Raw genomic sequence first — 26,735 nt, 5'->3', positions numbered from 1 at the left:
AATTGTCACTTCCTGCAATATAGTGTGGTAAGGTTATTGTTGGGATTACTTGGGGGCTCTAAGTCCATTTGAGGAAAATGGACATCTTAGTAATGGAATTTTGATCATTGGCAGTATATCTCTGTTGTTTTGTTTTTTCTTTCATTGCTGTCAAAAATGTTTCACATGTTTTTCCCCAGAGATCTATAAGTATTTTGTTGCATTTATATTTGAGCATTTGTATTTTTGCATTTTTTGGTTGTGGTGGATATAAATGATACTGTTTCTAACAAATTCCCATCATATGTTAATGTTTGACTGAAAATCAGAATTTTTTATGTTCACTTTGCTCTTAAGTTTATGGTATATGTGTAAAATCCCATCTGGGCACAGAGCATCAGGCTCAATTTCTGTTTTAACCTAACCATATATTTTTCACTGAATAATCATATATTGGATTTGAGCCCTTTACCAGGACTTCTCAGAAGGGGCCCAGCCATCAGTAGTGACTATGTTTGAGCTATGGGATGCCTGAACCTGCCTTTTCTGGCACGCATTGAGCACGTGTGCTCATCCTGTGCACTCTGGTACCTTTGCTAGAGTGAAGACTTGAGCTTTTGTATGTGCAGGACCCAGGAGGCTGGGCTGCAACTTTGGGATGCCTTGGGAGCCCAGTCCACCAGGAGGAAAATGCGTCCTGTGTTGGGGTCCTGACACCTGCAGATGGGGCTTTGCCATGATTTCTTCTGGATGTTTCTGTAAGGAGTGAGTACAGAACCGGCCATTTTCTGTCATATTCCTAGATGATTTCTTTATTAAATTCTCATATAGTATTGTAACATTTTTTTTTACGTGTGTTGCATAAAATTTCTTAGGTAAATAGGGCTGGTGTTATCTATACAATAAAACTGTTATGAAAGACCAGAATTAGATTATGTAATAGCTCCAGGGTCTGGGGCATAGTGTGTGCCCAGAAAGAATAATATTTTGTGAATTTAAAATGCTTTATGGAAGCAGATCAAGTGAGGAATGAGCCAGCTCTTAGAGCTTTGTGCCCTTGTGTGAATCATCTTTAAGGATCTGACCCCGTAATAATTAATGCGCAATGTTCCTCATTCACTGAGGGTTTCTAAGGATTAACTTTATATTATTCTGTATCGTTTTGATTCAGGATTGTTTCTGTAGAGAAATGCCACTTCAGCATCATATACACAATCATAAAATTCATATCAAGAAATGGGACCAGCCAGTCTTCCCTGGAACCTGAGGCAAAGAGGAAAAAGTCACACCCTAGTAAGTCCCTTCACTCACCTGTATTGTTACTTTTCCAACATTAAAGTAATTGAGATCCACTGAAAAGTGGAAGTTTAAGTACATTAAAATTCAGAACATTATTTTGAGTTCTACTATTTTATTGATACCAAACCAGAATTTAGTATGCTTTTATGTCCCTAGCTTTTGAAAAGCTAACTTATCAATATGTTGATATCCCTTGTGGCTTGTCATTTTCAAATGGGATAATCATTGTGCTTGATGATTTCTCCTGAATGAGTGTTGAACATAATTTTAAAAAATTAACTTCCTTCACTAATATGTTCTTTGCCAGACCTCTGTGTGAATGTATTTGTTAAAAACATGCATAAATTAACCAAGGGAACATCTATCTATTTTGATACATGATTTGAGTGAGCAAATTTTATGAATCAGGTTTAGAACAAAATACGATGATGTCTTTTGTCTCCATGCCACCTACTGGATGCTGCTCAACACCATCTAAGGTGAAGTTGTTACCAAATGAGACACACCTGTTTCCACTCAGTCAGCATACAGCAAAGCCAAACACTGACCTGAGCAGTGAAACCAAACCCTGACTTTGGGATGTGGTTTTTTTTAACATAGGGAAAGAAGGTGGGCGTTCCCCAAGCAAGGAGAACGGATAGCTAAAGTTTGAAGCCCTGCACTCACTATTGGCTTACAAGCAAGGGCTTATAAAGGTTATGGGAAAGGGTTGCAGGATGTGTGATGAGCTTGTGGCATTGTTCTGACGGGTCCGTGGTGAGGTGACGGGACTGTTTGAGGAGTGTTAGCTGTCAGCCTTCTGGCGCCACTGAGGCTAGAGTTCACTTGCTCATTGTCAGGAGGTGGCTCGTCTGGTGGAGCCTAAATACCTGTAAAACAAGTCAAGGATACGTGAGTCAAGAGTCAGTCTGTGGCCTTGAGGGGGAAATCAGAGTCCTGGGCCATTTTAGTTTGCTTTACCTTGGTTTGCAAACCCCATTTTCTTTCATCTTAACTTACACATTCTGATTCCCATACTGTGGGTCATAATTGATGGACCCAGTCTTGTATATCATTGAGATGTCTGAGGGCCTTTATTAGACAGGGAATGCCTGTGCAGTCACAAAACACCTTTAGGACTGAAATCACCGTAACGCTTAAGAGCCAAAACATTGGATGCTTTTTCTAAATGACATGCATTTATGGAAAACAGATTTCTTAGATTCCAAGTAGAAATCTGAAGGTACTTTACTTTTGTGTATCTTGGTTTCTGAGATAACAGTGAGATGTTTCTAATCTCCTTCCTATTTCATGTGCTTCCTTCTTGTAATAATTGCAAGTTCAAGTTTCTTTTTAGCATGCACATTCCTTTACTTTTTTGGTCTATTTTGAGCTTCAGAAAAAATGTACATAAACCTTGCTTTAGCTTTACATTCCTCTAATATACTTTCTACCTAATGTTCTTTATTGGTAAGCTAGATGACAGGCATTCTAACAATCATGAGGAATTACATATTGTCCTGGTTTTTCACTAGAGCTGTTTTTTAACCATTTGTTTATGATTCATAGGATCATCTCATCATGATCAAGTGCATTAAGTTTGAGAGTCTGTCTGTGCCAGCGTGCTTCTGAGTTTAGCACTGTGTATTTTACGTGTTAGAACTCCTGAGGGAGTTTTCTTAATTACTAAAGGAATCTAAAATTTTCTGGACTATTCACAGGGGTTTTGTTTTAGTTTCTCATAAGTATTGTATAGAATCCTTATTTTACAAGGGTTTCTATGTCTATAAAACCTATAGCTTGCTGTAGGATTTACTTCTTCTGAATTGCTTTAATTGAGGAAGCCTGACACAGATTCACACACAGGGTTAGTAGGTGTACATTCAGGGATTGCTTGAATTGTGGACAGTATCTGACCATGGAATTCAGATGCTTTCTACCAATGCTTCTATTAATTCTCATAATGGTTAATTTCCTATGACCTTGGAATAATTGAATTTCTCTTAAATATTTAAAGAGCGTATGTATTATATCTCACAATGTAATATTTCAAGTTTACATATTTGTACTAAAGCCAGAAACATTTTCAATTTACTGTTTTTAATTTTCAAATTCATGAAGTATATACGTGTGCCTTATTAAAGTTTTACATTCGTACAACATACTTCCAAATTTATATCGTCTCATTGTGTTTTTAAAAACGAGTGAACTTATAATCATGCTGCTTGGTTAAATTGTCAGTTTTCAGGAGAGTCTTAAAATTATCAGGAGACACCTAAAATTTATTTCCAGTACTCAAAATACCATTCCAGAGTGCTAATTTGCATAGAATTTAGTAATATTTTGTATCAAGATTTGGATTCAGCATAGTGTATATTCTCCTTTGATATTCCATGTATTAACTTTTGAGTCATGTTAACCTGTGTCAAAGTGCACCAATTCCATGTAGTCCCCTACGGCAGCACAGGGGATGTCTGTTCATCACATAGCCCACATACCTCTGCACCATGAATTCCCCTCAAGGTCACGTTGCTCCTTCCTGCCGCTTGCCCGGTAATTTGTCCTTAGAGAATCCCACCCCAACAGAGCCAGAGTGGTGATTCTCTCTCTCCAGTCCCCTCTTCATGCTGCTGGGTCATACCTGCAGGGACAGACTCAGAGCAGCACCATGCAAGAAGCAAAATGACAGCTGAGACCCCAGCTTCTGTCCTCCGTCAGCCTCGTGGAGAGGACTGGATGCAGTAGTTTGGGGGCGCCATGGGCCTTAACGGGAGGAGCGGCAGTAAGAGGGAATGCCCTTGTCCCTGTCCTGTGCCCTGTGGCAAGGGTTCGAGAGTTTTCATAGCAGCCAGGTGAGGAAAGGCGTCATGATAGAAAAAGGGGTTTAAAGTTCTCAGTGTTTCCCCAGGCTCCACAAATTATCCGTCACACTGAAGGTACAGTAACAATACAATACTCATGTACTGCCTTCTGAATGTTCAGTTTCTTACAAGGTTGATTAGGTTTAGCTTTACAACTTGGTTCATCTGGGGTAAATCAAGCTCTTCGTCTGTAACGTATTTTGTGGTCAGATTGACTTAATGGCATAGTATGAGCACAGTCATTTAGAAGAGTGTTTTCAGATAATTTCAGACTTACAGAAAACCTGCAATATCCCTGATATTCCTTCATTCAGATTTTCCAGTGGTCACTGCACCACTACATTTGCACCATCATAGAAAATTGTCCACTGTATTTTTCCAATTAGAGGCATAATTTACCACAGAAATCCTACATGACCCACATTAGAAAATCAAAATTGTTGATAATTCTTACCTGCAGACCAGCTTTAAATATCAGTAAGTGCATCAACTATGAGAAAAATATGTCTGCATTCTGGACCATAGACTTTCTGTCATTTTCATGACCTCACTAAGAATTTTGCATCTATTTTCAATAAGAATATTGGTCTGCAGTCATGTTTTTTCATGGCATCCTAATCTGGATTGATGTCAGGGTAGTGGTGGCCTCATAGAGTGAGCTTGGAAGTGCTCTGTACTCTTCAGTTTTTTCGAAGATTTTGGGAAAGATTGACATGAATTCTTTAAGAGTTTGGTAGAATTCTCCAGCGAAGCTCTCCGACTACCAGAATCTCTTGTACAGCAAGTGTTCTCCTTTTTTTCATTCATTTATTCTTTCATCAAATATTTATTTATTTTATTTTGGTATCATTAATACACAATCACATGAGCAACATTGTGCTTACTAGATCCCCCCCATTATCACGTCCCCACCACATACCACATTACAGTCACTGTCCATCTGTGTACTAAGATGCTATAGAGTCACTACTTCTCTTCTCTGTGCTTTACTGTCTTCCTCGTTCCCCCGACTATGCTATGGGTGCTAATTGTAATGCCCATTACTCCCCTTCTCCCTACCTTCCCACCCACTCTCGCCAGTCCCTTTCCCTTTGGTAACCATTAGTCCAGTGTCGGGTTCTGTGAGTCTGCTGCTGCTATGTTCCTTCAGTTTTTGCTTGGTTGTTAACACTGCACAGATGAGTGAAATCATTTGGTACTTGTCTTTCTCCACCTGGCTTATGTCACTGAGCATAATACCCTCTAGCTCCATCCATGTTTTTGCACATGGTGGGATTTGCTTCTTTCTTATGGTTGGATAGTATTCTATTGTGTATATAGAATACTCCTCTTTATCCATTCATCTACTGATGGACACTTAGGTTGCTTCCATTTCTTGGCTATTGTAAATAGTGCTGCAATAAACATGGGGGAGGGGGGTTGCATATGTCTTTTTGAACCTGAGAATTTGTTTTCTTTATGTACATTCCTAGGAGTGGAATTCCCAGGTTACATGGTATTTCTATTTTGAGTTTTTTGAGGAACCTCCATACTACTTTCCACCGTGCTTGAACTACTTTACATTCCCACCAGCAGTGTGGGACTGTTCCTCTTTCTCCCCATCCTCGCCAGCATTTGTTGTTCCTGATCTTTTGATGTTGGTCATCCTAACTGGTATGAGGTGAATATTGTGGTTTTAATTTGTATATCCCTGATAATTAGCAATGTGGAGCATCTTTTCATGTGCCTGATTGCCATCTGAATTTCTTCTTTGGCGAAGTGTCTGTTCATATCTTCCACCTATTTTTTAGAACGGTTATTTCCTTTTTGGGTGTTGAGGTGTGTGAGTCATGTATTTTGGATGATAACCTCTTGTTGGATATGTCATTTACAAATATATTCTCCCATACTCTAGGATGCATTTTTGTTCTGCTGATGGTGTCCTTTTCTGTACAGAAGCTTTTTAACATGATGCAGTCCCATTTGTTCATTTTTTATTTTGTTTCCCTTGCCTGAGGAGATGAGTTCAAGAAAAAGTTGCTCATGTTTATATTCAAGAGATTTTTTGGCTATGTTTTCTTCTTAAGAGTTTTATGGTTTCACGACTTACATTCAGGTCTTTGATCCATTTTGAGTTTGCTTTTGTGTATGGGATTAGACAACAATCCAGGTTCATTCTCTTGCATGTAGCTGCCCAGTTCTGCCAACACCAGTTGTTGAAGAAGCTGTCATTTCCCCATTGTGTGTCCATGCCTCCTTAATTTTATATTAATTGGTCATATATGCTTGGGTTGATATCCGGGTTCTCTTGTCTGTTCCATTGTTGCACGGGTCTGTTCTTGTGCCCGTACCAAATTGTCTTAATTACTGTGGCTTTGTAGTAGAGCTTGAAGTCGGGGAGAATGATCCCCCCAACCCTCCACTTTTTCTTTGTTCTCAGGATTGTTTTGGCTATTTGAGTTCTCTATGGTTCCATACAAATTTTAGAACTATTTGCTATAGTTCATTGAAGAATGCTGTTGGTATTTTGATAGAGATTGCATTGAATCTGTAGATTGCTTTAGGCAAGATGGCCGTTTTGACAGTATTATTTCTTCCTATCCTTGATCACAGGATGTGTTTCCATTTGTTGGTATCTTCTTTAATTTCTCTCCTGAGTGTCTTGTAGTTTTCAGAGTATATGTCTTTTACTTCGTGGTTAGGTTTATTCCTCGGTATTTTATTGTTTTTGATGTAAATGTGAATGGAATTGTTTTCCTGATTTCTATTTCTGCTCGTTTATCATTAGTGTATAGGAATGCAAGAGATTTCTGTGTATTAGTTTTGTATCCTGCAAATTCGCTGAATTCAGATATTAGATCCAGCAGTTTTGAAGTGGATTATTTAGGGCTTTTGATGTACAATATCATGTCATCTGCAAACAGTGAAAGTTTAACTTCTTCCTTACCAATCTGGATGCCCTTTATTTCTGTGTGTTGTCTAATTGCTGTGGCAAGGACCTCCATAACTATGTTGAATAAAAGTGAGAAGGGTGGGAATCCTTGTCTTGTTCCTGATCTTAAAAGGAAAGACTTTCAGCTTCTCGCTGTTTACTATGATGGTAGCTGTCGGTTTATCATATATGGCCTTTATTATGTTGAGGGTACTTGCCCTCTATACTCATTTTGTTGAGAGTTTATATCATGAGTGGATGTTGAAGTTTGTCGAATGCTTTTTCAACGTCCATGTAGATGATCATGTGGTTTTTGTCCTTCTTTCTGTTAATGGCTTTTCTCATATTGTACCTTCCTTGAACTCCTGGAATAAATGCTACTTGATCATGGTGGATGATCTTTTTGATGATAATTTTGAATTCTGTTTGCTAATATTTTGTTGAGTATTTTTTCATCTATGTTCATCAGGGATATTGGTGTGTAATTTTCTTTATTTTGTGGTGTCTTTGCATGGTTTTGGTATTAGAGTGATGCTGGCATCATAGAATGAGTTTGGGAGTATTCCCTCCTCCTCTACTTTTTGGCAAACTAAGGAGGATGGGTGTTAGGTCTTCTCTAAACGTTTCATTAAATTCAGTGGTTTAGGCATCTGATCTGGGGGTTTTGTTCTTTAGGTAGTTTTTTGATTACCAGTTCAGTTTTGTTGCTGGTAATTGGTCTGTTCAGATTTTCTGTTTTTCTTGAGTCAGTCTTGGAAGGTTGTATTTTTCTAGAAAGTTGTCCATTTTTTCTAGGTTATCCAGTTTGTTAGCATATGATTTTTCATAGTATTCTCTCATCATTCTTTGTATTTTTGTGGTGCCCATAGTGATTCTTCCTTTATCATTTCTGATTCTGCTTACTTGTGTAGAGTCCTTTTTTTCTTGTTAAGTCTGGCTAGGGACTTACCTATTTTGTTTATTTTCTCTAAGAAACAGCTCCCACTTTCATTGATTCTTTCTGTTTTATCTTTCTCGATTTTATGTATTTGTGCTCTAATCTTATGTCCCTCCTTCTGCTGACTTTGGCCCTCATTTGTTCATCTTTTTGTAGTTTCACTGTGAGTTTAGACTGTTTATATGGGACTGTTCCTCTTTTCTGAGGTAGGCCTGTATCGCAGTATACTTCCCTCTTAGGACGGCCTTTGCTGAGTACCACAGAGAGTGTCAGAACAGACTCCTGTAAGTGTCCGGCCAGCTAGGCTGAGGGACGGCAAGAAAAAATGGCACCCACAGCCCCTCTTCCCCTGGATACATCTCCAGCATATCCCATCCCTCTGACACACATCCCAATGTTAATCCATAAATCACATATAATTTAGGTGCTTTTCAAACTGCTGGGTCTCAGATGGATCATCAGCACACCCGTCCTCCAGGAGCAGAGGCTAGGCCTCCGAGAGTCCTCTGGCCGTCCCAGAGTTCAGCCACACTGATTCTCAAAGCCAGAGGGCTCATCTTCCTGGGGCGGCCCTGGTGTAGGCTTCATCCCCTCACCCCCCATGCCTGCTCCCTCTCATTCATGGGGGGTGGGGCAGGACAGGAGATGGGGCTGACCACAGCTCTGCCCTTTTACCCTTCTCAGTGTGGCCTCTTCTTGTCATTAGCTATGGAAATTCTGTTTTGTCTTTAGGTTATTTCCAGAGTGGGGCATATTGCATGTAGTTTCCTAGGTGTGTACATGAGAAGAGGTGATCCCAGGGTTTTTCTGCCACGGTCTTTTCAGAATCCCCTCTGTAGCCTACTTTTCTAGGCCTTAATTCCCTCATCTGCAATGTGAAGAATATATATATATATATATAAGCAGGCCTTTAAGATTAATTCTCTTTTAGGTAAGATATTCCAAAAGTCTTTTTATAAACTAATTACCAGGAAATAAGGGATTCTGGAAGTACACTTACAAATAGAAAGGTGGTTTTTTTAAAAAAAGAAGGTAACATTGTTTTATTTGAGCTATAGTTAAATTTACTGAAAATTGTTTAGCCAGAAATAATTTGGTAAATGATCAATTCACTGAATGACTAACAGACCTAAAACCGTCAGACCAGACACCTTAATCCAGGTTTAAAACATTCACCACAGGTATTTCAGGCAAGGCCTAGAATAGGTACAGTTTCCAATTGTGAAAAATGTAAGTTCATTCATTCATTTATATAACATTGATCAGTCAGGAAGTGCTAGGCATCCCAAATATTAATGTGAGAAATTGACAGTTGCCTAGGACTGCAGATCTGAGAGGAAATACTTGAAGCAAAGGTTTGGTGATACTAAAACTTAAAGAACAAAACAACAGCAAAAAAAATCTCAGTAAGGGATATGGCTGGTAATTGTAGGTCTGCTTTTGTTATGTAGCTGTATTCCTATTATTGTTATGTGTGTATGCAATTTAATTAGTAGTTTGATAAAACCTGTACATGCTTACGTTACTCTACAAGAAGATATGTCAAAGAAATAATCAATCTTCCCATGTTTTCTTCCGTCTGCTACTTCTGTAGCTTTTCTTCTTCCTTCCTAATTACAACCCTTAAATAGAATTCGTGCCTCATATCAAATTTACCGAGTATCATAGTTCTTCCAAGTGGTAAAGATACCTGAAGACAAATGCTGGGCATAGAAGCCACAGGGCATAAATCTGCAAAGAAGTAAAAAGCTAACCTTGTCAAACAATATTGCTTCTCTCTCACCAACTTTACATTTCCCTGTATGGCCCCGGAAGATGACTGGTTAGCCAGAGACGGGTAAGATTCCTCAAGGGAGGAACAACCTAAGACAGGCACAGTCGCAGGGGGGCCATCAGGTGAGAAATTGGGGATCAACAGAGGTGCGGCTTAGAACTTCACCCCCCCTGTTTTGAGAGAAATCTTCTGCATACATGGATGTTTTGTCGCCCTTGTCTAGATTGGATTAACACTCAGTCTACAGGCACAGACCTGATCATCTACATTTGCCCTCTTAGAGCACTAAATTATGTTTTCTACCTTTATCTTGCATCTACCTACCACTCCAGCATTTTATCTAAAAAAAAGATAATAATAATAAGGGAGAAATGTGGGATTCACATATAAATCAAGTATAAAAATCAAATCTGACTTGATTGTTTATAGTTCATGATGCGTGATCAAAACTGAAAGTTTCTGTTATATCACTGCCCTTGCACTGTTCACCATGTAAGAACTTATTCACTATGTAAGAAGTTGTTCACCATGTAAGAACTTGTTCGTTATGCTTCAGAAGATTGGAGACTGTTGAGAATTAGGCTTGGGGTGGATTAATGATTGTGCATTGAGTCCCCTATACAGAATTTTATTGTTAACCACCATTGGATCAAGAAATATGAGAGATGCCCTCTCAAACAAACAAACAAAATGAACTCAAAATTGATCATAAGCCAACATGTGAAGTGTAAGAGTTTCAGAAGAGAACACAGAACTATTCAGGAGTAGGAGAAGGGGAAGAGTTCTTGGCACCAAAGCGCAATGCATAAATTAAAGATTGATAAATGGGATTATCTCAAAATGCAAATTAAAAGCATAAATACATACCAGTAGACTAACCCATTCAATGGCTACATTTAAAGACTAATAATAACAAACGTTGGCAAGAGTTTGAAGCATTTGGAACTCTCAACATTGCAAGTGGGAATATGAGACAATACAAGCACTTTAGAAATTCCTAAAAATAAACACTGTATCTCCTAGCAATCCCACTTCTTAGTACTTACCTAAGACAAATGGAAAACTATACCCACATGGAAATGCCTCAAATGTTCATAGTGGCTTCATTCACAATAGCCCGAAACTAGAAATAATACCCACTAACTGGAGAGTGGATTTTGAAAAGTGGTACATCTCTGTAAGGAAATACCACTTTCTAATAAAAAGAAAAAGAAGTGTTGATACACACATTATCAATGAATCTTAAACTAATTAGGCTGAAAGAAAGAAGTCAGATGAAATAGTGTACATATTGCATGGTTCCCATTTTATAAATTTACAGGAAAAGAAAACTACGTTGTCAAAAAGCAAATTACTAGTTGCCTGTGGCCAGGAGTAGAGAGAAAACTGCACTGTAAAGGGGCAGAAGGAATCATTGGGAGGTAATCGAAATGCTTTTTGCTTGATTGTGATTGTAGATTCATAATTGAATAATATATGTAAATGTGATCAAATTGTACACTTTAAGTGGATGTGTTTATTATTCTGAAGTTTATTATACTTCAGAATAGGTTTTTTTGAAATCCCCAAACTTGAGGTTGGAATATATTGGCTCTTTCTCATGTGATGGCATTGTTCTTCAGTTTGATTAGTGTGTGGATTACATGCATGTATACATTTGTCTAAACCCCTCAAACTCTGTACCTAAGATTTATGCGTTTTACTATATGCAAGTATGCTTCAAAAAAAGAAAAATCTCAGTAAGTTGGCAAATCATTCAGTGAAAGCTGACTTTTGGTGGAATGGGTTCCCTCATTTACTTATTTACTGCTCCCCTCCCTATTAAACCATCCTGAAGTATATAAACTCAAACAAAAATGGGAGCAACAAAAGGAACATAAAGACAGCAACGATATAAAGGCACAAGTGAGACTTGATCACACGTCCTATTAAGACCTGAACACGGGCCGGTGGACAGGGGACTCTGGTTGTCAGTGAGACAGGAAGTCCAGTTACTTAGACAGCTCAGTGTCCACAAGGCACAGTGAACACAGACCAGTTGCTCATGAGACGTTTAGCTATACTTTGGAGTATCATTTATGAAGAGTAATGGGAATATTGAAATAGAAACTCACATTTAAATAAAATTTCATAATCTTAAAAAAATTCTGAATAATGGAAACATTCTAAAATCAATTCATTTGAGGTAATTTTTCTAATCTTGAAATACTTGAAAGTAATAAATTTATTTGCCATTTTCCTCAAGTATTTCTCCATCTTCTATGTTAACTTGGTTCTGGAAGAAAACTTTACTACTCTTTGCCTTTTCCATGTTACTTAGAGGCCACTTCAGACCTGCCTGGTCTCCAGTCGGGCTTCTTTCCCTCACATCCAGGCAGTCCTCTCTCCAAGAAAAGAGCCTCATTATTTACCTGCTTTTCTAGCTCTAGTTCTCAGGCCCTAAGTCAGACCATCTTTATTTGTTAAGTGGACATTTGAGACAACTTTCTGTCCCGACCTCTGCATCCTTTTTCAGACTCATCACCTACTCAGGGTGACGTTCTGGGATCGCCTGAGTCAGTGACCCGAGTCTGAGGTCCCAGTTAGAGATGCTTGTCCTTTGAGGAGAGGACGCTCTCCCACTTAACCTCTGTAGAGAATGTGCCTGTATAGAGTAGGTGCCTCAAGTGTCTTAAGTAGCGGAAACTGTCTTTATGATGACGCATCACAGCCTAATAGTATACTGGTATGTGTTACAGTGTAGAGTGAACTTTACTCATTTACTATGATTATTTCATTCAGTCTGAAAAAACATAAACCTTTTCTTCTCTCTCACCATAGTATTTATAGAAATGAATGTGTTACTGCTAGTGATTTAAATTAGTAACTGTAGAAAGGAGAATTATAATGGTATAAAAGGCTTGATCTGTCACCATCTCTATCTTCTTAGTCATCTTTTTTCACTTTATCCTGTTTCTTTTAGATCTTAAAGATTATTTTCAGGAACCATTTACTATCTTAGTCTTAGAAATTAAGGAAAGAATAAACTCCATTTTATGCATAATTTCTGAATGATGTAAAAGCATAGGAATCAAATGATATAAATTGTATTTGCCTTTTCTAAGGAAAAGTTTATTGACAAAAAATACTTCTTTTTTTCATCACCCACAGTTGTTTTGAGTGTTGAGTGAATTAAAGTTTTAATACAAGCTTGAGATTTTCCTAACAATCCAGTTCTCATTTTATGAAATCCCGGAGTCAGAAGATAGCCGGTTACATGAATCGCCCTTAGATAGTATTTATTTATAAATGCCAAAAGCAAAAATGTAAATGATGTCATTTGTCAGGTGAATTTTGGACATCAACATAATCTGTACCTTTTTGGACACAGGTATATTTTCCTAGCTGAATAAAATATAACTGTGTAAAAATTGTAACTGGATAAAAAAAACGATTAATTGATGGAACCCTTGAAATTCAGTCAAAAGCTCCCCATGCTGGTGAACATAAAGCTGTTCTGCTGGCTTCCTTCTTAGTGTTTCATGGTGTAAAAATGCAGTTAGTACAAGTGCTGATCCCACTGACTTCATTTGAAATCTCAGCAAAAATTCTCTCGTCAGAATTATTATTTAAAATAGGAATTACTGAACAGATTTAGTTTAGATATTTTTTTGACATGTAGACACTGAGTATATGCATTGGTTTTTTCTGTAACCCTGCCATAGCATCATCTTGACTGTGCTTTCATGCCTGAATATTGTGATGAGTAGCAAGTATAAAAATGTCTTTGTAATATCAGTGAAGTACATGTAGTGGCTAATACCCCAGGTTTTAGAGAGAGACAGTCCTGGGTTCAAATCACACATTTCTGTTCCTTATTGCCAGGGCACCTCAGGAAACGATTTAACCTCACTTGGTGTGTGATTCCCTCAATGGTAATACAGGGACAGTAAAACCCACCTTCCTAGGTAAAATGATTATGAAGATTAAAGTAAAGAGTGCATTCAAAATGCCTCGGACAAAGCACGGTGCTTGGACTGTGGGGTCTAACTGTCCTCCATGATGGGGGAAGAGCAGTGCTTGTGTCCATGGCACCCACTGTGTGAGGTCATCATGTGCCATGATTCTGAGCCTGGCACCACAGCATAAAGGGCAGTCAGGACTGCTGGCTCTGGCTGCAGAAGTGCCCAGAGTGGTTCAGGTGAATCCTGCTTTGAGATTCTTTGAAGGAATAAGAAACATTTAAAAATTTTCTTAACGTTCACAGCAAAGGAATTCTCTGTCAAAAAAGAAGTATAAGGTAATTTAAAATTGTTTTAGAAAGGTTACTTTGAAAGGATGCTTTTCCTATGTCTGGAAATACTACTTTGGACTCCAAATAAGGTCATGTAACAGTGTATTTGTTTTGATTGCCTTACGGAGGACAACCAGCTCTTCTTTATTACCTATGCATTAAGCAGGCTTCTTCCTGTAATACACTAGCGTTATGCTTTTGTATGTTTCCATAAACCTTTTTTTTCTTCTCTCTCACCGTAGTATTTATAGAAATGAATGTGTTACTGAAAGATTTAAATTAGTAACTGTAGAAAGGAGAATTATAACGGTATAAAAGGCTTGATCTGTCACCATCTCTATCTTCTTAGTCATCTTTTTTCTCTTTATCCTGTTTCTTTTAGATCTTAAAGATTATTTTCAAGAACCATTTACTATCTTAGTCTTAGAAATAAAGAAAAAAAGAATAAACTTTTTATGCATAATTTCTGAATGATGAAAAAGCATAGGAATCAAATGATATAAATTTAATTTGCTTTTTCTAAGGAAAAGCTTACTGAGAAAAAATACTACTTTTTTTCGTCACCCACAATTGTTTTGACTGTTGAGTGAATTAAAGTTTTAATACTAGGTTGAGATTTTCCTAACAATCCATTTCTCATTTTATGAAATCCTGGAGTTAGAAGATAGCCCAATACATGAAACACCTTAGAAAGTATTTATTTATAAATGCCAAAAGCAAAATGTAAATGATGTCATTTGTCAGGTGAATTTTGGACATCAACATAATCTGTACCTTTTTGGACACAGGTATATTTTCCTATCTGAATAAAATATAACTGTGTAAAAATTATTACTGGATAAAAAAAAGATTAATTGATGGAACCCTTGAAATTCAGTCAAAATCTCCCCATGCTGGTGAACATAAAGCTGTTCTGCTGGCTTCCTTCTTAGTGTTTCATGGTGTAAAAATGCAGTTAGTACAAGTGCTGATCCCACTGACTTCATTTGAAATCTCAGCAAAAATTCTCTCGTCAGAATTATTATTTAAAATAGGAATTACTGAACAGATTTAGTTTAGATATTTTTTTGACATGTAGACACTGAGTATATGCATTGGTTTTTTTCTGTAACCCTGCCATAGCATCATCTTGACTGTGCTTTCATGCCTGAATATTGTGATGAGTATCAAGTATAAAAATGTCTTTGTAATATCAGTGAAGTACATGTAGTGGCTAATACCCCAGGTTTTAGAGAGAGACAGTCCTGGGTTCAAATCACACATTTCTGTTCCTTATTGCCAGGGCACCTCAGGAAACGATTTAACCTCACTTGGTGTGTGATTCCCTCAATGGTAATACAGGGACAGTAAAACCCACCTTCCTAGGTAAAATGATTATGAAGATTAAAGTAAAGAGTGCATTCAAAATGCCTCGGACAAAGCACGGTGCTTGGACTGTGGGGTCTAACTGTCCTCCATGATGGGGAAAGAGCAGTGCTTGTGTCCATGGCACCCACTCTATGAGGTCATCATATGCCATGATTCTGAGCCTGGCACCACAGCATAAAGGGCGGTCAGGACTGCTGGCTCTGGCTGCAGAAGTGCCCAGAGTGGTTCAGGTGAATCCTGCTTTGAGATTCTTTGAAGGAATAAGAAACATTTAAAAATTTTCTTAACGTTCACAGCAAAGGAATTCTCTGTCAAGAAAGGAGTATAAGGTAATTTAAAATTGTTTTGGAAAGGTTATTTTGAAAGGATGCTTTTCCTATGTGTGGACATGGTACTTTGGACTCCAAATAAGGTCATGTAACAGTGTATTTGTTTTGATGCCTTACGGAGGACAGCCAGCTCTTGATTATTACCTATGCACTAAGCAGGCTTCTTCCTGTAATACACTAGCGTTATGCTGGTGTATATGTTCCCATGAGGAGACTTAAAGTGGCAAATCTGAAATATCACAAAAGTAGACAAAAGAATGTACATCATGTACCTATCATCAGCTTTAGAAATTATCATATGAACAATATTGTTTTACATATATTCCCATCTACTCCTCCTCTTCCATAATCTGATGAAGCAAATCTTAGACATTGTACTTCATCTGCAAGTGTGTCTAAAAGATAAGAATTCTTGTTTTCTACAAAAGTATGAGAATAGCATTATCATAATTTAAAATGATAACTTCTTGATATCATCAAATATCAGACATTGTTCAAAATTTTCATTGTTTAAATTCTTAACTGTCAGAATTTCCGGACAGTTTGTCTATTTGAATCAAAATCTAGGTAAGATCCAAACATTGGGCATGTTTGATACATGCTTTAAGGCCCCTTTAGTCTTCCCACAGTGTTTTCACTTCTTGAAATTTGTTTGTTGAATAAACTGGGTAATTTGTGGGATTTCCTTCAGACTGGATTTTGCCGTGTAGTTTAATATATACGGCAAGTAAATTTTCCCCGTTAAGTTTTAGTGATTTAATCTGGAGGCTTAATCATTTCCAGGTTTTGTTTTTTGGGAGGGGGAGGATTAGTTTATAGGTGATGAAGTGAACCTCCTTCTGTCGGTCCAGTTGTCTCCCTTTTTTGGTGATTGGCAACCATTCAAATGTAAAGCTTAGATCCATTAATCCATGAGATATTGCAAAATGGTAATAGTCTGACTCTTACATTCCTTCTTGATTTATTAGCTGTGTTTTTTCTATAAAGAGAGTCTTTTGTTTGTTATTTGGATAGCTTCATGTTTGGTTGAACTGATGCTCCTGAGAGCAATCCGTAGAGGTGTCATCACTCAACTAATCTTTTCAAATACCCGCCAACTTTACAGTCATTATGGTTCAGAAATGGTGATTAAGATGTATGTCTATATATGTTTATAGGTCCAGGTATATATCTGTCAGTGTATTTAAAGTTGAAATAATTAAAGTAAGAATACGAAATATATACCAAAAGCCATGAACAATTCTAAATGTAACTTGAATTAGAAACTAAAATTTTTAAAGGTTACAACAGCTTTATAAAAATTAATATGTGTAGGTTTCCCTAGAATTTTCTGACATATTGATCACTTGTGTTTATTTTGTTGATAATATTTTATTTCTATAAAATGTTACTTAACAGGGAATGCAGTGGTGTCCTTTGAAAGAAGAGGATGCCATTCCCCGTGTGAGGGCAATGGAAGCTCATGGGGGACGACCACCGGATCCAGAGGGAGAGCGACCAGGAGAGGATACCAGCGTGAGACAGCGGAGCGGTCGGCCTCCTGATGTTGGCGGTGCTGAATGTGTAGATAACACAGATGGCAAATTGCTAAGACAACTGCAAGCTCAAGGTAGGGAACATGTATCCGTCACTGTAAGAACTGTACTAAAATGTGTTAAGTATTTCTACATGTATTTGACATAGGAATGATTGATAACTACTCTCAGTTTCTAAAAGGTAGGTGATTGTGTTCAAATAAAATGAGAAAATAAGGAGTCCCACTGGTAACTGGAGTTCTTTGATTTAATAAGCGCCTTTCAAGAATCATACTCGTAAACACATCATGCCCTGTGTGTTTAGAATTACAAAGGTAGGTGATGAACTTTTCAGGCTGGAAACTCATTTGAACAGCTCCCAATTCCTTGCGGTGGTACAAGGGAGTAACTCCAAAATATGTGGATCTGTGGAGTAAATTTTCAGTCAAAGAACTCCAATTAGTGGCAAGTCTTAGTTTGGGTTCTTCTGTAGCCTGGATATATAACATTTATTTTCAAAATGCCCAACTAATAAACTTAGGTCAAAAAGTATCTTAAGATCACCAGAAAGTATCATTCATCAAGTACAACGTGCTCAAAGTAACCTCAAATGTGTTCATGATTCAAAATTATCATGAATTATCAACATGAAGTTCCCATGCTGTGTGTCACACAGAGAATGCTGACTAAAATAAAATAGTTCTGCTATGAAGTTTGAATTAACTAGTTACAAGTGTGAAGCCTCTTGAGGCTGTCTCGATATCTATCAATGTGTTCATGTCTTATATTCATAAGCATATATATATAAATGTATATCAATACATGCTTGTATCATAAACATAATATCCATAAGGGTTTAATAATAAAAACTGACTTAAAAGACTGACAGGATTTTACTACTTCTCATAGTTTTTTTTTTCGGAAGGGAAAGCTTGACTGACTTCTATTTATTGTATACACCAGTATAATACTGACTTCTCTGTAGCTCTGTTGTTTTCATTATAAAACAAGTATGCATGATGAAAGCTCATAGAGCATAATGCTTTCAAATAAGACATTGACTCTCACTGACTTTAAAATGAAAGACACTCACAAGTTGGATCATAATTAATAGGTTTTTGGTAGTCTACCTAGAAGTGTGTACATACACTCACAGACACACATTGAAGCACATACTTATGTGTACACGTACATATGTGATGTTCATATATGTATATGTTCTTTTTGATTTCTAAAATAAATGAACTTACTGGTGTATATACCATTCAGCTTTGTTTTTTTGCACTTAATTTTTCTTGAGCATCTTTCTATACAGCACTTAAAAATCAACCTTACACTTCCAGTGGCTGAATAGTAGGTGAGGCAAAGTATGGCTCTACCATACTTCACTTACTCAGTCTCCTTCGATGAGTGTTGCAGCTTTTTTCCTGATCTTTGCTATCGCAAACAATGCTGCAATAAAAACATTACACATATCTTCATTCTTTGACGGGTATGGCTATCCACAGTATAAAATTTTAGAGATAGAATCTCTACTCCAAGGGTATGTGCATTTTCAATTTTGGTAGAAAGCAGGCAAATATTGTCTCCAAAGAGGTTGTTCCAATTCATACTTCCACCAGTGGCATATAAGTTAACTGCCTGGCCTGTAACTTAATGTCCTGTAAGTCTTTGTCTCCTTTAGTACGTTAATTTAGTACTTTATATGTTATTTCATTGGGGTACTATTAAGACCTTAATCTCTCCTAAATAGTTAGTAGAGGAGGTTTAAAAAATGTTAATATATGAAGATATATACATACATGATGAATTTTTAAAATTAGTATTGTCAATAAACCACTGACTTTTCTGAAGAATGTATAATAGTGGGAAGTGTTCATTTTTTACATAAAATAGGAAAGCTTGAAATTAACTGATAACCAAAGCAAGGGATTTTCACGCCTGTTTTGCATGTCTATCACAAGTACCATTCATACATGGTATTCAAAATGGCAACTTCAGATTTGCAAAATTAACTAATTTTATTTTAAGAAAATAGAAGGTAATCACTCAACTTTTGCCCAGTGTTTTCTCCCGTTTTAGATTTCAAATTGGTCTGTATTCTATGACGTAGCTCTCCCTTCTATTATATTGCATTTTGTAAGTTATGTTACCTTTGACCTATGTACATGTTTTTTCTCAACATGTATATAAATATCAAATAGTTAATGTAAGTAAATGTTATTAATATATACAAGTATATTTGGTATAATATGCATGTTCTTTCTTGGGAAGGAAAGAAAGTAGAAATGAGTCACCTTGTGACCCCTTTTATTCTGAAAGACTTCTACATTAACGCTTTGGGGTGTTGTCAGAGGAGATTCTAGAAGTTTCTGTCATATTTTGTTATCCTAGTTGGACTCATCTAGGCTTGTAAAGCGACTTAATTTGAAGGAAGGTTTAGAACAATAAAATAAAATGTGGATTTTGAATGTGAAATGAGAGCCCTCTATCTTCTCAGAATAGAGATAAGAATCTGACAGTTTGCATATAAAAAAGACTTTCAAACTATATAAACAAATTAGCTTGTTAATTGGCCAATACTGTTAATATCTCAAATGCTCTAATATATCTACTAATATACCAGTCAATTTTATTGATCATAGAATCTGAAATGCCATTGCTGTACAATGATTCATTGTTTTAAGATAGGCCACTGCAGAAGGAAAGTGCTGCCAATTGTTAGATACATTCTGGTTTAGACAAGTTTAAACACGTTATTTGAAAAGTAAACTTTTCTTTTTGATATCTAAGAAAGTAATTTCCTAAAGCATAAAAGATACTTGTCAAGTTACCATTTCAAAAGTTAGTCATCACAGATAATATATTCAACAGTCATAAACCAAATAAATGAGATGCTGGTAGTAGCTCATTCCTCAGAGCCTGGGTGAAGTTTCTGTGCCTCTTAACTTCTCGTACTTCCTCCATAGTGTGCCTGATTCTTTAACCTATTTTTCCCATCTTCTCTAACTGCTCATAATAAAAAATTTTAAGCTATATGAATTTTTAATGACTTACCAAAGTTATGTCTTCCTTGCTCAAGTGAAAAGATAGCGAGTTGAACTTTTTTGTGTTTTTCTGTCCCAAGGGTTTAAAAATAAAAGTTAACTGTGCACTTGTGTAGAGTTTGAAATTGCTGATAAATTCACACAGAAATACATACCATATACATTACAGAGTTTCTCAGCTGTCGCAGAACACTATGGTTCAGTCCTTTTTAAAATCTCAAGGCATTTAAATTTTCTTAAAGGTTCATAGGACTAGTAGCATATATAGACCTGGAGTCAGAAAGACATGGGTTTATATCTTGGCTCTGCAATTTAACCTCTATGAGCCTTAGTTATTTCATTTGTAACTGTGTGTAATGTTGCATATCCTGTAAGGTTGTTATGAAGATTAAACAAGATCATGTACATTTAATATGGCAGGTCAATAAATGATTATTAGTAGAGTTCAAGTGATTTGGGTTCTATTCGAGCATATTCATTACTAGTGAGAATATAATATATAGGTTTCTTAAAACTCTTCATCTGCTACAAAATTTAAAGCAATATCTAATGTTAAGTATTCTAGAGTGATTTTGTAAATGATGTTATGATAGACCACTTTTATAGTTAGAAGTATTCTGACCAAGTTTGCCAGCAGAAGAAAGCATGACATTACAAGCTTTCTGTATCAGTCACCTATTGCCACAGTAATGCTGGGAAACAAGCACCCGCAAAACTCAGTGGTGAACAATGCCACGTGGTAATCGGTCAGGCTGATAGAGTCCACCGCAGGTAAGGTAGGCAGCTCTACTGATCTTACCTGGCTTTGTTCACGTGTGTGGAGTCAGCTGACTCCCTGTGTTCCAGCCTCTGGCAGCGTAGCCTTAACATGTCCTGATGATAAAGGTCAAGACAGAAGAGTGAAACTACACTTGTACAAGTTCAGAGTACACTCTGAAACATGCACTTGCAGTTACAACTGCTAACATCCTGGTGTCCAAAGACCACGTGTCTGAAGTTAGTATCAAGGGACAAGAAAGTAGATTTCACTTCTTGATGAAAGGAACTGCAAAGTCCCGTTTGCAAGTAACATGGATAAAGGGAGGAATGAGGAATTGGGGCCACTAAGTATGTAGATCTCTCCCAGTTTCATACATTTGTCCTTGAAAATAATGAGAACTAGATTGTCCTTAAACCTTGTTGATATTCTGTATTGTTTTTATTTAGATTTAGTCCCTCTGTTTCATAAATGCAATTATCACTGGATTCAGAAACTACCATTTTTATAGCTGAGTGAAATACCATGTTTGGAGGGGGGGCTTTGTATTCTATTTTGAGTTCTTTTGCTTTATTGTTATTTTTAAGACTAAAGCTAAATCATTCTTTTTCCATATTAGCAGCTAGTTTCCTCCTAAACAGGGATTATGTGAAATGTGAAAAAAAAAGTACTTAAATTAGCTTCTGTGATGAGGATTAAGAGAAGCATCATTTTTGTGTGCTTCTGTGTATGGGGCTGTATGTGATGAAAAAGTTGGGCAATTTCTAAAGGAAGTAAGCGTGGTATTTTCTGCCACACCATTTTTCTACCTGGTATCTAAAAAATTTTCTTAAAAAGTATGTCCTTTACATGATGCCATTCACATAGATAATTGTTTTTAGGTTAACAGGTAAAGTTGTTAAAAGTATTCCTTGAAATTTTGTGTTTTTCAGAAAAAGCCCAACAAGCAGCACAAATAAAGCTTTTGAGAAAACTCCAAAAGCAGGAACAGGCTCACATTGCCAAAGAAGCTAAAAAACAACAAGGTGAGTGAGTTAAACGAAAACATAAACTTGAAGAGTGAGTACTGGGAGTTCACAGGAGGCTTCTCTTCTTTGTTCCTTTTCTGACGATACCTGTGTTTTGGCTTTTCATCATAGCAATAATGGCTGCTGAGGAGAAGCGACAGCAAAAAGAGCAGATAAAGATTATGAAACAACAGGTATGTTCATGCACTCAACCGGTTTTATAACATAGGTGGTACTTTGGGAGTCGATTTACTTATGTATATATGTACATTATTCTTATTTTGATTTCTGAAATAACTTTCATACTTGTTATATATCTTATTTAGAGAGTTATCATCTTCCTTTATTTAAAATTCACCTCAATTTTAAACCAAGTCTCTAAAGAAATGATACCAAACAATACAATTATGTAAGTACTTTTAGTATCCTGATCGCCTGAATATAAATTAACATCTTGAACAACTTTGAAGATTTGGTCCCATTGCTTCTGAATGTTTAAAAATTATCCCCGAAAATGAGAAAGCATTATTTTCGCATATCCAGTGTTTTATCCAGTGCTCTCCTCTGTGTAGTTTTTAAAATTAAGTATAAGGTAGGTGAAATAATTTTTTAACTCTTACACATAAAGCCTACATGGCAATATACTGAACTTCCTTTAAGATGGGAATGTGTAAACTGCTCTCCTATCTCCACATACTCATCGAACTATTAAAGCAAAAAGGAAATGGGGGGAAGTACTATTCTTTAAAAAATTTTAAACTGCAAGTAGTTATTTCTGAGTCAGTTGTTATATAGACAAGCTGCTAAATAATGGCTTGGTTTGTTTTTGATGTGGTTATCTCTAATAATGGAATGAATACATTTACTTAAATACTTTCAGTATTGACTAAAGCAGTATGATTAGAGTTGATGTAGAATTGAGATAGAGAATTTAGAATTTGTAGTCATGCATGTAGGTAATTTGTAGAGTTAAATATCGGCTCTCCTACTTAATAATTTATGACCGTAGATGAATTAGTTAACCTCTCAGCCTTGATTTCCTCCACTGCAAAAGAAAAACAATTGTATTATGTGAAAATTGAATTAATGTAAAGTGCCTACCACAGTGACTGGCACAAAGCAAATGCTTGCTTTCTAAAAGATAGACATAAAACATCAAAATGTTTGGTCTACTCCCTAACTGTAATTTAATGTAAACTTGAATTGTTTTCTTAGTTTGTTAATTGTAACTGCTAAAGGCACTGTAAGGTTGACTTTAAAATATATAGTGTGATGAATATATTTATTAAAATACTGTAAATATTTACTGCCTACTAGAGTATATGTGAAAATAAGTTCCTTTGAAGCTGAAATACTGTTGTTTCTGTTACAGTTTTTAATAGTTTATCCAATTTCCTAATGGCTTGAGACCAGTTGTATGCCATTAGCATTTCAAATTAGGCTTTGTGTGACCTAAGCCTACATAGTGTGCTACTCATCAAAAAAAAAAAATTGATTTTCCAACGTTCCAGGAGCAGTAATACAAGTGACCTGCTATTAGACATTGATCAAGATGCTTCTCTGAGACTAGTCTTAGATTACCATCTGACTTATTCCTAATTGCCAGCAAAGTAAATTAAAGTCGTGCAGAGTCTATTTTAAAGTTTGCAGTAGATCTAGAATGAAATAATTAAAATAATAGCATGTGTTTCTCATCCTCGAGATTATTTTTTCCACCTAGTGGGCCAAAAATACCAGCCGACAGTCCTCAAGGCAGTTTTCCGGAAGTGTCAGGGGGCATTGTTATGAAGCAGGAGCAGAGGCAGTGGGAACTGACCAGGGCTCTGCACTCACTGTGTGACTATAGGCAAAATATTTATTTTCTACGAGCTTCAATTTTCTCTTAGGTGAAAAGAAGATAATTTCAACTCCTGTATTGTTATTTTTTTAAATGATCAATTAGCTACTTTATATAAAATGCCCAGTTCATTGGATGGATACTCAGTATTACAAGGTGAACACATATCGTAATAATTTATAAATAATGTTTATTTCTGATATTCCAAATGAAAGTACTGCCAATGTACATCTATATAAATCACTCAGACTAAAACAAAGCTCTACACTGGGTGAGTTCAGTCCAAGGTTCTATACCTATTTCTGTGCTTAAGAGAATAATGAATGACTTTTGTTGACTTGATTAAAGATTAAATTCAGAGTATACTTTTGTCTAAAGTTCTAATCTAAATAAATATTTCAAATGTGGATCAAGTGCAACCTTCTGTAAGACTTGGAAATAAAAGATACACTTGTATGTTTATTTTTGGTGAGCTTATGATATTCAAAATCTAGGATCGCAATCAGCACAATCATAGAATGTGATCAGTCTTCTAGAATCACAACAGAAATTCCAGAAATCTCATTATCCTGCGCTGGATCCCTGCAGGGAATTAATAACATCACTGCAAAGAAAGAAATTTAAATGTATTAAAGTATAGTTTCAAAAGGTACAACTAGCATCTCGAAATGGGGGTGGGTATGGTAATATACAGTAGTATAAAATGTGTTGGTTCTGAAAATCCTAGGACAGCTGCAATTTACAAGTAGGGCAATTTAGGTGTATTTTTTTAAACTGTATCCTCGTCAGTGCCAATTTGTGACTTTCAAAGGGATTTACGAATGTAAAATTGTTAACGATGTGCTTATAGCATATGCAATGGTTTTTTAAAATGAAAATGTAACATCAAAATTTAGATTGCTGAATTCAAACAATAACTAGTACATTACATTTAACTAACTTGAGCACCACTTATAAGTTATTACAAATTATTTCTGTATTTGGCTTACTGTAGTTATTGAAAGTAATGTCATTTATCATGTTACAGCAGTTGTTGGTACTTCGTACAATCACGATGTTCTGTGCACTTCTTTAAGCATTTTTAATTTATTTGTGACAGTGAGAAAAAGAGCAAGTGCCTCCCCTATTTTATGCAAGAGTAGTTCTATTTGTTCAAGTTCATGCAATGAGTGACAGTAACTCAGGACTATCCTTAGGTGTCCTGATTTCCTGATAGACTGTTTTATCCTTCTTGTCTGTCCAATATTTATTTCTGAATGAGTATTACTTGTACTTGCAAATATTTATAAAGACTTGAGTTTAACCAGCTTGGTTTATGTTGTTTCTATATACTTATTTAGCATTTGTATTTTAAAATTGTTTTGAGACATTTTATAAAGTCACAGCAATTTAAGACAGGTGGCATGTATATAATGTTAAAGTAAATAATTAAAATTTATATCGAGCATGGGCAACCTTTGGTAAATCTGTACTTACATCTTTCATTATTTGATTCCACTTAAATACCTTCCACCTAGATAGTTAATTATCTAAAATTGTCATAATTTTTCCTGTAGGAAAGAATTAAGAGAATACAACAAATCAGAATGGAAAAAGAACTTCGAGCCCAGCAAATTCTAGAGGTAGAATTCTTAAATTTCATATGATTAAAGTAATATAGCCATGTATTTTAAAGTCTGAAAAATGAAAATTTTATCAGTCTGTTCTCTCACTCATACAAATTAACTTGTCCTTCACAAGTTATCTGTAAACATAATGTATAGAATAAGGACCTCTCTGAACCATACTTAGCAAGTTTATCTAATCCTAATAGTAAAAATCCAGGAAATAAGTAAAGGAAAAAAAAGAAAGGGGAAACCTCTCAATAGCCAATATAGTCATAAAGATCATATGCTAAAACTCACGCTCTTAACTTTTCAAAATGTCATTAAGTCTTATAGTTAGATACCTGCTTTTCATTTAGAAATAAAATATGACAAAAGTAAAAGTAAGTGTTTAATGTGGAAATATTTTAACCAGGTTTGTTTTCTGAGTTCAGCAGAACTGGGCTGACAGAATAGGGCTCAAGGACATGCTGGCAACAGCAAAAGGAATAGCTAAAAGACAGCAAGGGAAAATAGGATAAACAGAAACTCCAAAGCCTAGCAACAGTCTGTAATCTGGTAGTTAAATAGGAAGCAATTTTCAACACCTTACGGGCCCAAAGGCATTTCTGTTATCAAACTGTGTAGTATAGTAACTGATGTCAAGAATAACTGCCCAAGTCCTCAAGAAAAAGCCAAATTATGTTAAGTGTACTGTGTCTAAGCTGTACATGTATATGTCTCAAAATTATCCAAAGTACTTTTGTCCAAAACAAGCTTTTTAATGTTGAAAATTACTATAACCCAAACCCTTAGCTGTTCAGGAAACTGTTGCCATAAAAATTGGCTTATTCCCTGAGCAAGGCGGTTAGCTGAGGTTTTCACAGTTACAGATCTTTTCCTTCTAAAAACATGTACACATATTCCCTTACCCATTTCAAATTAATTTTAAAACGCTACAAATTGAAAATATTAAATTACATTGGCAATTACTACTGGATAATTATGAAGCTACTAGTTAATGACTTGAAGATTATAAAGCTCAAATTTGATAGCATGAGCTTGATATTCAGGATGTGCTTCATGAAAGGTTATGTTTCTGTTATATTAGGGAAAAAAACCTTGAATTTAACCACAGTAGGTTAAATCGGGTTTAATTTTTCATTTAAGTTATTTAAGTAATGGATTTATCTCAAATTTTAAGTATTACAAAAGAAACTTCAAATAAAGTAGACACGTGCATTTTAAAATGTTACTTATTTGTCCTTTAACCTTTATTG

The 26,735-nt window shown here is 36.1% G+C and overlaps 1 protein-coding gene across 1 annotated transcript in view; it reads left to right on the top strand.

The window, feature by feature from the left end:
• The first annotated feature begins 1,204 nt into the window (after positions 1-1,204).
• The window catches only part of LOC130681274 (bromodomain adjacent to zinc finger domain protein 2B-like), a 106,306-nt gene continuing 80,775 nt past the window's right edge, over positions 1,205-26,735 (top strand). Inside the window, exons 1-4 of the mRNA XM_057493911.1 lie at positions 1,205-1,272; positions 17,109-17,319; positions 21,961-22,053; positions 22,168-22,229. Of these exons, the coding sequence (XP_057349894.1) occupies positions 1,216-1,272; positions 17,109-17,319; positions 21,961-22,053; positions 22,168-22,229 (423 nt within the window). The 5' untranslated portion in view covers positions 1,205-1,215. The remainder of the gene's footprint in view (positions 1,273-17,108; positions 17,320-21,960; positions 22,054-22,167; positions 22,230-26,735) is intronic.

This window comes from Manis pentadactyla, chromosome 16 (genome assembly GCF_030020395.1).
Source record: "Manis pentadactyla isolate mManPen7 chromosome 16, mManPen7.hap1, whole genome shotgun sequence".
Taxonomy (NCBI): domain Eukaryota; kingdom Metazoa; phylum Chordata; class Mammalia; order Pholidota; family Manidae; genus Manis; species Manis pentadactyla.
This window is presented reverse-complemented; position numbering and strand designations above follow the sequence as displayed.